Source organism: Notolepis coatsorum, assembly GCF_963971535.1.
Source record: "Notolepis coatsorum genome assembly, chromosome: 4".
Lineage (NCBI taxonomy): Eukaryota > Metazoa > Chordata > Actinopteri > Aulopiformes > Paralepididae > Notolepis > Notolepis coatsorum.
In genome coordinates, this window is record NC_140168.1 from 181,442,653 (window position 1) to 181,457,732 (window position 15,080).

Genomic DNA, 15,080 nt, shown 5'->3' on the forward strand with positions numbered 1-15,080 from the left:
TTCGTCTTGTTTACATCAGGGTCCCCCATTTTCAATTCATGATCATTTTTTAGGTTCGCATCATTTACCCAACCCCTAACATTGAGGACTGGATTCCTCTCCTCTGACACCCTTTGCTGGATTCAAACTGATGCTGACATCTTGTGGTAAGAAAGAAAAAGACACTTCTACCAGTATTCTCTTATGAAAAGACAGCCCGCCTGATTGATTGATTGATTGAAAAGTTTATTAACAGATTGCAGAATGGGTACAGTACAGTACAGCTCAATACATACAATTGTTAAGGGGATGCAGACCAGAGAAAGACTTTCGTCTTGTTTACATCAGGGTCCCCCCCCCAGGTACATTTAGCGCATAAATGTGTCAGAAGTTAGGAGCTTCTAAAAATAATTGATTTCAAAGCAAATATATGACATATAATCTGGGGGGGGGCGTCGTGTCTGTTTATAGACCACCGCAACACTTCCGGTATTTTGAGCTCATGGAGAGAGCGGGGTGAATATTGATTAGAGCCACTTACGTCAAGTCTCTAATCAACATTCATTAATTGTACCCCCCCCCCCCCGCGCTCACCCCCTCACGAGCTCCATGTAACGCGGAAGTGCGTTCAGCTCTTCGCCCCGCCCCCTTCCTAGCAGCCAGCCGAACAACACGGAAGTGGCAGCCAGTCCAGTGCAGCACTCTTGTCAACAAAAAAACACGACCGACATGGTAAGGTATCACTTTGTCCTTTCAATAATTTGACGTTGTTTATGTGTCTAAAATCCTTACTTTTGTAACGTATTTGTATGGCACAGTCCCGCAGGGCTTTACTCTGGTGCTTTTCGTGGGATGTCACGATCTGTAAAACGTGACTAAACGAAGATAAGGAAGTTAGCGGTAGCATTAATACCTCGCCAGGCGAGAAGAACACAGAACACGGCGGCTAGCTCACGGTAGCTCGCAGCAAATTAAAGGACAGGAAACTTTTCGGGGCGAGACCTGGAACTAAGCGGTTTAGCTCCTATGTCCTGTCCTTTCAGCGAATTTTAAGCGATAGGGGCCGGGGGACGATTGTATTTGAAATTACATTATATTTTGAATGAGATTTTTAGCTCGGGGAAAATGCTAGCGTTTCTTACGTCACTGCTGGGAAGAGAATGGAGCAGGAAATAGCTGCTAACGTATGTAAACATTGTGTTCCAGGGAACAATATTATCATCAACCTTCAGTAATGCATGTAGCTTAGAGAGACGAGTCACATCCACATGTTAACGGACGTGTTTACTAGCTCATTTCTAACAGGAAAGGTTCGCAGAAGAGTCATTGAATATAAAGCCAATAAAGAGCTTGAATGTTGGCTGACAACCAGTTCTTATACCTAGAACCAACCTCTCCTCTGTCACTTGACAGGTGAAGTCTTCCTGAACGAGGCCTGCAGACAATGGCGCCTGTTTGAAGGGCTGCCCGGACAGACGTTTTGGCTATTTTATTTGTTTTTAACCCTTTTTTCCACAATCCTCAAAACTACAAAGGAGAAGCAATGATTTTATCTTACAAACTTTGCGTCCTCTGCATTTTCTGCATAGTCGGTGAGTGTCCATCTATCTATTCATTTATTTATCTTTCTACAGTAAGATTAGGATAGAGACCAGGCATTATGATGATATGCTGATCTTCACGCTGGCTTAACTTGTTCTATTTTTGTTTATTCTTTTTGCAGCCTGCAGTCTCTTTGAGCCGATCCCCTGTGCTGGTAAGCAGACAAGACAAGTCGGTAGCTTCTCACGTTACCGCTGTGTGCATGTCGTCAAGGGTCTTGTCTATGTAACATTCTAGTCTCATACTTACCTTAAATCTGTGTCCCGGTCATAATGATGGTAGGCTTGAACCTGTTAATTACATTGACCAGTGCCCCCCCCGGGCCCATACAGGCCCATTTGGCCAATCCAAATGTAAAGCAACAGGTTGCCCCATCCCTGAACACAAAGTAAGGGGTTAGGAGATTTATTTTACAGTATGCGACAGCCAAACTTGAGTTCTACATGTTTTACATGCATTTTGTTGCTGTGATATATTTGTTTAAAGTTGAAATATTTGTAAAATTTGTTGAGTAAAAAAGAAAGTTATGCTCTCAAAAGCATATCTTCCATCTCTGTGTTCTTTAGGAAACAAGGACACAGTGTCATAGATGAGAAGCGAGAGGCTGAGCCTTTTCTCTCTCGCCTCCAAATCACAGCCCTAGGCAAGTAAGAGGCTGAGCCCTTTTCTCTCTCGCCTCCAAATCACAGCCCTAGGCAAGTGAGAGGCTGAGCCTTTTCTCTCTCACCCCCAAATCACAGCCCTAGGTAAGTGAGAGGCCACGCCTTTTCTCTCTCACATATGGTACCCATGTACATGTCAAAATACTTGCCAAAGGTCAGTGAATACCACGACCACAACACCAGAGGGAGCTCCACAAATCATGTTAAACCCAGATTCAGCTCAAACAAGGGACTAAACACGTTTCGCAGTTATGCCACATCAATGTGGAACTCCCTACCCACAGCTGTAAAGGAATGTGAATCACTACCCACCTTCAAAACCGCTCTTAACACTGAGTGCCACGGGTCCGGTGCCCCAGAACCCCGTTGCGTGCCACCACCCACTTCAATGATGGAGCTCTCATATTTGCGAACGCATAAACTATATCTTAAATTATGGCTATGTGTCTAATATGGCCGTCGCAGCCTTATCAATGACTTGTTTGCAGTCAACATTGTCGAAACGGATTGTTTTTTAATCGGTTCATTTCCGTTTTATACCATTTTGAAAAGCGCTCGTTTTATGAAAGTTCCAGAAGAAGATAAAGATTCTGTGATAACGCCCTTTACTGGAATACACTGGAATACACAAAACACATTGTCATTTTTCGGCCTATTTATGAATTGTTTTCAAATAAACGCTAGATTATCGATAGTATGTGTGTACTTATGCACGCCATAGAAGCGGCCTGAAAAATCGATTATCTTATTTCCTGATCGCACACACACATACACACATATGGCACACGCTGATATATAGGTGAAAATAGCTCTGATTATCCCAAGACTGGTAAAATAGATTCCTTACCTCAGATCAGATGTTCTCCAAAAAGATGATTCCAATTCCTGATCGCCATTCCAAATATCGATCTCGTTTTTTGATCCAACGCTGGGTACTGGAAACACAAATTTTCCGCTGTTCTGGTGGTGGGCGATGACTTAGATCGTCTCCGGTTACATGTCTGACAAGTAAAATGTGGAAGCAGGACTTTTTTTTCTCCATGCGTTTCATTCAATCCAATCCAAAGGGACGCAGTACCATCCAGAGAGACGATAGGGCGCGGTATTTTCCCTGTTCGAGTTCAGACAGATCCCCACTGGTAACGTGAGGCTAGATTGATGAAAAATGAATGGAAACCGATAATAAAAAAAAAACTGTATCTCATCGTTGGCACTGACCGGTTGGCATGAACTAACGAGAAATCTCATTGTTGGCACTCAAAGTGTTAAAGAGCACCTACGGGAGGCTGCAATTCGAAACTGGCCCCTGTAAATGCCCAACCCCCTCCAATGTACAGTCCCCCCCACCCCACCTACTCAACCCCCCCACCCCACCTACCCAACCGCCTCCAATGTACAGTTTCTTCCCCCTCAAATGTATATACTCTCAAATGTATATAATGTATACTCTCTTCTTAGAAACTCTGTTTATTAATCAGTTTCCAACGCCAGGGTCTATATGACAGGCGTTGTACTCTTAAACAGTACTGTATATTTGTAGATCTGGTATGTCATAAATGTCTGGATGTAACAGTACTGTCTATCTATGTCATGTATGTAATATATGTTATGATGAATTGAAAATGGGGGACCCTGATGTAAACAAGACGAAAGTCTTTCTCTGGTCTGCATCCCCTTAACAATTGTGTGTATTGAGCCGTACTGTATTGTACCCATTCTGCAATCTGTTAATAACATTATCAATCAATCAAAACCTCCAAATCACCCCACTAGGCAAGTGAGAGGCTGAGCCCTTTCTCTCTCACCTCCAAATCACAGCCCTAGACAAGTGAGAGGCTGAGCCCTTTCTCTCTCACCTCCAAATCACCACACTAGGCAAGTGAGAGGCTGTCCCTTTCTCTCTCACCTCCAAATCACAGCCCTAGTTGAGCGAGAGTCCTTTATCTCCCTCTCCCCCATATCACGAGCAAGAGGCTGAGCCCTTTCTCGCCCTCTCCTCCAAATAGCGAACCCGGTTAGCATTATCTTTCCATGAGCTTTGAATCCGTTCACATTAGCTTTGCTATGACGTTACTGTGATAAGCCATTCTTACCACGAGCGCCGGTGCAAAATGACGATATCGACCTAATGCTTGACGTTGATGTCAACGAACCACTAGGGGGCAGGGCGGCAAAGTGAGGGAATCAATTTACATTTACATTTACATTTAGTCATTTAGCTGACGCTTTTATCCAAAGCGACTTACAAGTTCTGTACGACAAGCCATCAGGAAGGGCACAACTCTATCAGCTGAGCAACAATGTTCATCAAAGTGTTGAGTGCTACAGTGTAGGTTAGTTTATTAGGACAAGTGCATGACAGTACGGTTAGTTAGGGTTAGATTATTTTTTTTTTTTTTTTTTTTTTTTTTTTTTATTCAGATAATGGTTGAAGAAGTGCGTCTTTAGTCGACGGCGAAAGATTGGACGTGATTCGGCTGTCCTAACTGGGGTGGGTAGTTCATTCCACCATTGTGGGGCAAGGACTGAGAATAGGCGACTTCTCTTTGATGACCCTCCCGGAGCTTGGATAGGAGTAGGTCTGAGGCGGCCAGAAGATGCAGAGCGTAGGGGTCTTGAGGGTGTGTAGTTAGAGACCATTGACCGGAGGTAGGCGGGAGCGGTTCCCTTTGCCGCACGGTATGCTAGGTCGAGGGCCTTGAAGCGGATTCGTGCAGCAATGGGGAGCCAGTGCAGGTCCCTAAGAAGTGGGGTGACATGGGCCGACTTCGGTAGGTTTGAGATCAGGCGGGCCGCTGCGTTCTGAATGAGTTGAAGAGGCTTAGTGGCAGTGGCCGGGAGGCCAGCGAGCAGTGCATTGCAGTAGTCGAGGCGGGAGATGACTGTTGATTGGACGAGGAGTTGGGTGGCTTCTTTTGTCAGGAAGGGGCGTATCCTTCTGACGTTGCTCAGGAGGAATCGGCAGGTTCTGGTCGTCGCTGCGATGTGAGCAGAGAAGTTCAACTGGTCGTCGAGGACAACACCAAGGTTCTTGGCGGTCGGGGACGCAGTCACAGCTGCATTCTCGACTGTGATTGAAAGGTCGGTTAGGGGGGAGGATTTGGCCGGCAGGTGGAGCAATTCTGTTTTGCTTAGGTTCAGTTTGAGGTGGTTGGACGTCATCCAGGCTGAGATGTCGGACAGACAGGCCGAGATCCGCACAGAGACGTGGATATCTGAGGGAGGGAAGGAGAGGAAGAGTTGAGTATCGTCGGCATAACAATGGTAGGAGAAGCCATGAGACGTGATAATGTTACCCAGTGATTTAGTGTAGAGGGAGAAGAGAAGGGGTCCTAAAACCGAGCCCTGGGGGACACCCGTCCGCAGGGGGCGGGTGGCCGACAGGGTCCCTCTCCATGACACTTGGTAATGACTGAATGAAGGAATGGATTAATGAACGAGTAAGTTAGTGACATTGCTGGTCATAGAGATAAAAAATATGCTCATCTTACCCAAATCTAGATTGTCAATCATATCCTGGCTTGCCGATTTGAACCAAAGGAGAGAATAAGGGAGTGCATTGTGTGTGTGTCTCCCCCCATCTGCAGTTCTGCACCCAAAAAACTTTTTCACTCACTGTTCTTTTTGCTGATTTCACCGCCACCAAATCAGGATTATAATTCTCCAAGCAACTGTTGTGGTTGGAGGATCAAGTAAAAAGAGGCAGGGTTTGAGATGGGTCCATTGAGTCGTTATTTTCTCTCCCTCAGCTCATTGTGGGCGGACCCTCCAGGTCCTGGATGACAGACAGGGGGAGATCTGGAGCTCCGCCTACCACAGCTGGAACTACCGCTTCGGTTCCATCTATGACTGCTGGCTCATCCAGGGAGCAGAGGGACAGCCTGTTGTTCTGAGGTATTTTATATTTATAATAAATATTAGAGCTGGGCCGTTAACGGCGTTAACGTGCTGCGTTAACGCTATACTAGTATCGCGCGATAATATAATTAACGCATTAATCTTTTTTTTTTTTTTTTTTTTTTATATTGCAAAACAAAAAATTATTAAAAGTCAGTACTCAACACACAATGCATAATGAAACTTTCAGTAAAGGTGGTTAAAATTAAAATTGTTTACTTTTTTTTTTTACCTTTATTTACCCAGGGTAGGTTCGCTGAGCACAGATGCTCTTTTTCAGGAACGCCCTGCTTCACATTCACACAGTTCCATTCACACCTGGGAGCTGCCCAGTACAACCACAGTTGACACCATTGGCCACTGAGCAACTCCACTGGAGCAGTTGATTCAAGCCATGTCACATAGTTCAAGTTTGAAATGATTCTTTCTGTTTTGCTCCTGAGAGTGCTAGATACTGTACTGTACTGGTAATATTATTTATTTGTGTTAACTTCTGAATAAAACAACTTATTAAACACAAGTGCATCTTATTGAACATTATTTTGATATTTCATTACCAATTATCATAGCAAAACAGCTTTTTCAAACAGTCTGTAATGCATTTTGGAAACGGGAGATGGGCTCATGGTGTAATGGGCCACCTGGCCTGAGAAACATAAGGAGGAAAGAAAAAGTAAGGACTTACTTCTGGTCATTATTTGGGTAGAACACGCATATTTTGAATGCCTTCGGCAGGTTTTTTTTTTTTTTTGAGCCATTTTAATCTAGATTAATCTAGATTAAATCCAGGATTGCAGATAGATTAATCTAGATTAAAAAAATTTATCTATGCCCACCTCTAATAAATATACATAGGGGTTTGTATTAGGGCGCGGTCACTATTAACACACAGTGACCAGATAACCCCTTCCGTGCCAGCGCTTTAGTCAATGGGAGGTCGGGGATATTTGCGAACGCTTAAACTATATCTTAAATTATGGCTATGGGTCTAAAACACCCCTCGCTTATCAATGACTTGCTTGCAGTTAACATGTGCGAAACGGATTGTTTTTTCATTGGTACATTCCCGTTTTATACCGTTTTGAATACGAGTATAGTTTCGGAGAGTTCTAGTAATTTCAGAGAAATTCCGCAATAATAGCCCTTTAGTGGAATACACAAAACACGGAATTTTTTGGCTGATTTATGAATCGTTTTCAAATAAACGCTAGATTATCGATAGTATATGTGTACTTAATATGCACGGTAGAGAAGCGGGCTGAGGGACGCTCCAGTAGCACACCACATAGCGCGCTGAGTCGCGAAGCGGGCGGTCGTCCCGGGTTAGTTTCCCAGACCTGGTGACCATATGCCGCATGTCTTCCACTCTTCTCCTCCTGTTTCTCCCTCTCTCCTCGGTCCTGCGTGGCCAAAAAAAGCTGTCTGTCCTGCGCGACCAGAAAAAGCGAATAAAGATAATAATAAAATAAAAAATAGAGAAGCGGGCTGAAAATTCTATTATCCATGCCGTGCTTAGCATTTAACGTTACGCACACACACACATTGTGATCGCTGTGAAAAAACATCTGATTACCCCAAAACTGGTAACATAGGGTCCTTACCTCAGATCAGATGTTCTGCAAAAAGATTAATCCAATTCCTGATCGCCATTCCAAATATCGATTGCGTTTATTGATCCAACGTTATACTCCAAAACAGATAATCAACGCTTCTTCCAGTCCCCTCAGTCAATGCAATAGTATCCAGATGCATGCCCCAGAAGTAAAACGTGGACCAGAGTTATTTTTTCGATGCACTTTTTCAGCCAATCCAATCCAATGATGTGCAATACCATCCGGGAGACGATAGGCGGCGGTATTTGCCTTTTTTTTTATTTTTATTTTTAGCTCTGAGCCATTCCCAATGATAACGTCAGGCTGGATGGATGAAAAATTAATGGATATTGCTAATAAAAGAAATAACGATAAAATAACGAGAACTCGTCATTGGCACTCAACGCATGGCGAGTTAAGACGACTAATCTCGTCGTTAGCACTCAATGTGTTAACCGACTGAATAGAGTCATTTGCTATTTTCGGTCCCTTGCTCCATAATGGTGGAACGAACTTCCCTCCAAAGTCAGGGCAACTGAAACCCGCCCAATTTTCTGTTTTCCAACTAGAAACACACCTCAGTATCTGGAATGGGAAAAATAAATGGTGCATTTATATAGCGCTTTTATCTAAAGCACTTACATTTTGTTCCTCACATTTCTCTCACATTCACACACCGACAACCATGCAAGGTGCCAACCTGCTCATCAGGAGCAGTTAGGGGTTGTTTTGATCAAGGACACTTTGACAATCGATCCGGAAACCTCCGGATTACCAGATTTTTTTCTGATTCAACGACTCCCCTAGGGATCATAATGATTAAATGGCTAGTCAATTAATCATTGAGTAATGTAGTAGTCGTTATCAGAAAGCACAACATTTTCATGGCCGCAGGAAAAGGACGGCATTTTCATAGTTACCTGTTACCTATCCACTTCGTGCCTAGTGGCACATAAGGCCTTCACAGAGCGTTTCCACTTCTCCTGGTCAGCTGCCGTTCTTGCTTCAGGCCATGAGCTCCACCCTGCCTCTTTTCTTTCTTTCTCTACTGTGCGTCTCCAGATAGTCTTTGGTCTTCCTTTTCTTCTTTTCCCTTCTGGTGCCCAAGTCATTGCTATGTTGCAGTCGTTGTTGTGGTCTTGCCTCAGTATGTGTCCTATCATCTTCCATCTTCGCCACTTCACTTCCTTGCTCAGCGGCTTCATGTCGGCTCTTTCTAGTAGCTCTACGGTGCTGATGCGGTCTTGCCACTGGATTCTGAGGATTCTTCTGAGGCATCTGTTATGGAACACGTCTCCCTTGTTCATCTTCCATGTTTCACATCCATACAGTAGGACTGGCACCACCAGTGTTTTGTACAATCTCAGCTTCATAGTGTATTAACATAATAACATGTTCAATTAACATGTTTTTTTTTATTTTTTTATACAGTGTACCATCAGTTGTTTGCGTTATATATAGGTTTTCTGCTTTTGCCCCGTAAAAATATGTTGTGTTTTTATTATTATTACTTTTTAATTGTTACTTTATTCCTTAGTTATTTAATGTTCAGAATCAGAAAAGTCTATTTTTAATAATAATAATAATAATAATAATAAGTTTGCACATACAAGGAATTTGTCTTGGTCATTTGGTGTATTTTGTATTTGTATTTATTGGTTTAAAATACAGAGACAGTGCATATTAAGGAACATTTGACTGTAAATATGCCAGTTTAGCCAAGTTGGCTAATTTTCAACTGTAGTCTCTGGGGCAGGTGACATGAGCACAACAATAATTAAAACATAGTACAATAATTAAAACACAGTAGGAATCAATATAGGTTACAATACACTAAAATACATACAAATAAATACATTAAAATACAACCCCTCAGTTAAAAAACATAGTACAATAATTAAAACACAGTAGGAATCAGTATAGGTTACAATACACTAAAATACATACATTAAAATACAACCCCTCAGTTAAAATGGTCGCACACTTGACCATCTCTCAACCATGATTTTAAGTTAGTTTTAAATGAGATGTAACTTTGATACTCTCTGAGCCGTGTTGGCAGACTGTTCCAGGTGTGGGCTGCTCTCACGGAAAAGGCTGTCTGACTAAAAGCAAACCTCCTGTTTGGGACTACACAGTCCCCTCTGACTACAGACCTGGTATATCTATCAGCAGATGCTTTCTGTTTTATGAAAGTACAGAGGGGGGGAGGAGCCAAGCCATGTAGGATTTTATAGGTAAGGCAGGCATCTTTGAATTTGACAAGATTGTCCCAGCTCAGTAGGTGCATCAACATTAACAGACAATTAAAGTAGAATAAAATGGAATAAATAAACTAAATTAGAATAAAAATACAATATAATCTAGGACAGAGACGTACAATTGTGCAGGATTGTAGTAGAATATATACACTAAATTAGAATAAGAATACAGTGGAATAGAATATACTGTGATATCTTGCAGGTTCTTACAGTGTAATCACTTGTCCCTCCCCTCCCCCTCTCAGCTTTTCTCAGTTTTCGGTGCGGTGCAAGAAGGAATGGCTCTCGGTGAAGTCGTCAGAAGGCGGCGAGCCGTTCGTCCTCTGTGGCCCCACGTTGCCGGGACCCATCGAGTTCCCGGGGGGAAACATTACCGTGATGCACCACTTCCTCCCACATCTCTTCCCTGTGTCGTCATTTCGCCTGAGCTACGTCAGAGGTGCGGTGTTCTTGGTTTCAAGTTTAGTTTTATTTGTCACATATAAGGTACATGTACATTATGGTGAAATGCTTGGTTCTGTATGAGCCTCCTAAGATTGTGCTTCGTACAGTAAAAAAGTAAAAGAGTAAAGATTAAACACTATACAAAATATAAAAAACTAAAATGTACAAAATGCAAAAAAACTAAATGCAAAAATGAGGTAGAGAGGTAGTGCAAATTTGTAAGAATAAATAGATAAAATGTTTATGTGTAATGTTTAAAAAGTGTTTAAAGTGAAGGAATGTTTAAAGTGAGTGTGTGTGCATGTGGATGTAGAATGGATGAGTTAATGTTACAGTGAGTCCGCATTGGGCATCCTGATGCTGGGGATAGAAGCTCCTTCTGAGTCTTTCTGTGCTGGCCTTGAGACTCCGGTAGCGCTTGCCTGGGGATAGAAGCTCCTTCTGAGTCTCTCTGTGCTGGCCATGAGACTCCGGTAGCCCTTGCCTGGGGATAGAAGCTCCTTCTGAGTTTCTCTGTGCTGGCCATGTGATTCCGGTAGCCCTTGCCTGGGGATAGAAGCTCCTTCTGAGTCTCTCTGTGCTGGCCATGTGACTCCAGTAGCGCTTGCCTGGGGATAGAAGCTCCTTCTGAGTCTCTCTGTGCTGGCCATGAGACTCCGGTAGCGCTTGCCTGGGGATAGAAGCTCCTTTTTGAGTCTCTCTGTGCTGGCCATGTGACTCCGGTAGCGCTTGCCTGGGGATAGAAGCTCCTTTTTGAGTCTCTCTGTGCTGGCCATGTGACTCCGGCAGTGCTTGCCTGACCGCAGCAGTTGTTTGTGTGGCTAGAGTCTTTGACTATTCTCTTAGCATTGGCTCCGCAACGCCTGGTGTAAATGTCCTGGAGAGTGGGAAGCCCACCTCGGATGGTGCGTTGATGCGTTTGGCTGATCAAGCCACTCGCCTTTTCCGATTATGTGGCATGCGTTGTAGACCACAAGGCAAGGAGGAAACTTGATCTAACTGGGGAATCCAGAGTTTAAAAAGATGAAGCCCGTCTTCCTCCACAGGGAAGAGAGAGTGGTATATTCAGTAGATAAGTATAGTAGGAAACCATTGAGTCATGATTCATCTAAATTGTGGGGCGACAGTGGCTCAGGAGGAAGGTTCCTAGTTCGATTCTTGCTCCTCCCGGGCAGCGTGTTAAGTAAGAGTAAGACTTTATTTATATAGCACCGTTCACAAGTTTAAAAACAAAAGAATGAACAGGGCAATTCATAAAAACATACAATATAAAAACAGTGCTTCACAAGTCCTTGAGCAAGACACTTAACCCCTAATTGCTCCAGACGAGCAGGTTGGCACCTTGCCATGGTTGCCTCTTCCATCGGTGTTTGGGTGAATGTGAGGGGGAAATTGTGAAGCGCTTTGCATAAAACCTGCTATATAAATGCACCATTTACCCTTTTAAAATATAACATATAGTGGGATCATTTACAAGCAATTCTATGTCACTACAGAGTAACCTTCATTTGGAAATCATCACACTAGTAGTGAGAACTTCATTAGTTCATTATATAAAATTAACTAAATATAGTTTTATTTTTCTCTTTCTTGCCATCTATTTCTCTCTCTCCCTCCACCCTTCTCTCGGTCTCTTTCGCTCCCTCCATCCTCTCTCTCCATCCTTCTCTCCCTCCATCCTTCTCTTTCTCTGTTTGTCTGTCTGTCTCTCTCTCCCTCCATCCTTCTCTCGGTCTCCCCCCTCTGTCTCTCTCCCTCTCTCTCCCCCCCTCTGTCTCTCTCCTCTCCCTCCCTATGTCTCTCTCCCCCCCCTCTGTCTCTCTCCTCTCCCTCCCTCTGTCTCTCTCCCCTCCCTCTGTCTCTCTCCTCTCCCTCCCTCTGTCTCTCTCTCCCCCCCCTGTCTCTCTCCCTCTCCCCCCCCCCTCTGTCTCTCTCCTCTCCCTCCCTCCAGACACAGGAGAGTGTCCGGTGACGTCCTTCGAGTGCCTGGGCGGGCGCTGCCTGCCTCTCTCCTGGCGCTGTAACGGTCAGGTGGAGTGCCTCGGCGAGGGGGCCGGCCTGGGCACGGACGAGCGGGACTGCGAGCCGGAGGACGAGCGGGACCGACCGGTGGACCCGGGGCCCGGCGGCAGACCCTCGGCGGAGCACACCACCACCGCCGCCACGACCCACGCAGAGAGGAGCGGCGTCCGGGGCTCGGAGAGACGCACGCCCTCCGGCGGCCTCCGCAACCGCGAGGGAGACGACGAGTCAAACCCGTGGGACGAGAAGGCGGAGGCGAGGGGCCCCGCAACGACACCCCCGTCCGTGGAGTGGCCCTGCGGGGGGCTCCTCCAGACCTTCTACGGGACCTTCTCCCCCCCGGCCAACCGAGGGCTCCCGCATTACTGCGTGTGGACCCTGGACCCCCAGGACTCCAGGCCCCTGAGGCTGGACCTCCAGCAGTTGGACCTCGGCTCCGGAGATACGCTGACCGTCCGTAACAGGCAGCAAGGCGTGGGGGACGTCATCAAGATCGTAAGTGTGTGTGTGTGTGTGTGGATGGAGACAGGGTGCATCTATGTGGCAAAAAATGCCACAATCTGAGGAGAATGTAGACACGCTCTCAACAGCTGCATTTAGTGTCGAGGCCACACAGAATCAGAAAGGTTTTTGTTGCCAAGTTTGTACATACAAGGAATTTGTTTTTGTCGTTTATAATACATAATCGGTGGTTATTGGTAAGCTACCTCCTTATACAACATCATTAGTATGGAATGGAATTTTGGAACCTATGGAACCCGTTCTAGTGACCGGCTGGTCCTTTAAGGTCCCCTGAGTTTGCTCTGAACAGAGTAAATCTGCATTTCGTAGCTCATGGAATGAATGAATTTGATTCGATTTGTAAGGCCAGACAACACACGTTAATGTCCCCATGGGCCGGACATGTCTTCTTTAAACAAGCCAAGAAGAAACATCACAATAAATCAAGAACAAAACAAAAACAACATGAAGTCCAAAATTTTTTAAATAAATGAATGCAACACTCCCAGACATACCCCATGCGAAGGTAAGGAAAAACTCAATAAAACCTAGCAATAGGAAAAAATGCACCACATGCAATGTGGAGGAGAGGAACCTTAGAAGGGCCGTTCAAGGGGGGATCTCCCTTCTTAGATGTCGGTGATAGTAGTGTTGCAATAAAACATGCACACATATGTGTAACTCCAACAGTCCTTAAAGCTTGAGATTCTCCCCTCTGTTGCAGAGTTTAAAACCATAATCTCCAACCTTTGTCAATCAAGTTGTACGTGTTTTAATTGATACGCTGTGTGTTTTTATATGCTTTTTCTTTCACTTATTACTGTACGTACACTCGACGTGACTAAATGATGGAAGCCTCAGTTGCCTTTCGAGTTTAAATAAAGTTTTAAAATTAAATAAATAAATAATAGTTTTTATAAAATATACAGGTGCAGCTCAATAAATTAGAATATCGTGGAAACGTCGAATTATTTCGCCGCGTTGATGCAGTAATTTGTGCAAAAGGAGCCCCAACTAAGTACTGAGTGAACATACTTTTCAGTAGGCTGCCATTTCTATATAATTTTTTTTTTGTTATTGTTCTTATGTAATATAAACATTTTCTGAGATACTGAATTTGGGGTTTTCATGAGCTGTAAGCCATACACATCAACATTAAAACAAGGGCTTGAAATATTTCACTTTGTGTGTAATTAATCTATGAGCGTTTCGTTTTTTTAATTGAATCACTGAAATAAATAAACTTTTTCACAATATTCAAATGTATTGAGCTGCACATGCATATATTTGATAAATGTATTAAAAAAGCAGAAAAAGGTTTGACCTCCTGACCTTTGCCCCCACGGCCCACGCCCTGCCAGATCACCAGCGCCTCCAACTTCAAGTCGGTGCAGGTGGAGTCTCGCACCGGGCTGCTGCTGCTCACCTACCGCACGCTCCCCGGCTCCGAGGGCGGCGGCTTCAACGCCACGTTCCGCGTCGGGGGCTACTGCCCCCCCTGGGAGGGGCGCTGCGGGGGACCCGCGGGGGGCTGCCACACCCAGGAGCAACGCTGCGATGGCAAGTGGGACTGTCCCGAGACGGGCAGGGACGAGGAGGGCTGCAGGGGCTGCGTCCGCGACCAGTTCGCCTGCGGAGGGGCGGGCCAGCGGGCGGTGGCCGCCGGACACTTCGTCGGCAGGCCGGTCTGCTATCCGGCCAAGGAGAGGTGCAACTACCAGTTGTACTGCGCCGACGGCAGCGACGAGAGGGACTGCACCGTCTGCCAGCCGGGGACGTTCCACTGTGACAGTGACCGGTAGGAGTGTGTGTTTACATTTAGTAATTTAGTTGAACGCTTTTATTATCCAAATTACAAGTTCTGTACAACGGGTCAGCAGGAAGGGTACAACTCTGGCAGCTAAGTAATATTGTTCGTCAAACAGTGTTGAACTTGAGTGCTACAGTCTTGAGTGCGTAGTAGTATAGACATATTAGCACAGTAGGTAGTACTGCAGGGGTCGCCAATTAGATTTGCCCACGGGCCAGATTTTCCCCAAGCCGTTGCTTCGCGGGCCAGGATCAAAAACAATGGCTAATTTAATATACTGATATTGAAAAAAGACAAACGTTTTTCTCTG

The 15,080-nt window shown here is 44.9% G+C and overlaps 1 protein-coding gene across 1 annotated transcript in view; it reads left to right on the forward strand.

Moving 5' to 3' along the window:
- The first annotated feature begins 637 nt into the window (after positions 1-637).
- The window catches only part of lrp10 (low density lipoprotein receptor-related protein 10), a 37,088-nt gene continuing 22,645 nt past the window's right edge, over positions 638-15,080 (forward strand). The window contains exons 1-7 of the mRNA XM_084313543.1: positions 638-711; positions 1,393-1,571; positions 1,703-1,735; positions 5,993-6,137; positions 10,239-10,432; positions 12,389-12,954; positions 14,322-14,758. Coding sequence (XP_084169669.1) covers positions 1,523-1,571; positions 1,703-1,735; positions 5,993-6,137; positions 10,239-10,432; positions 12,389-12,954; positions 14,322-14,758 — 1,424 coding nt within the window. The 5' untranslated portion in view covers positions 638-711; positions 1,393-1,522. The remainder of the gene's footprint in view (positions 712-1,392; positions 1,572-1,702; positions 1,736-5,992; positions 6,138-10,238; positions 10,433-12,388; positions 12,955-14,321; positions 14,759-15,080) is intronic.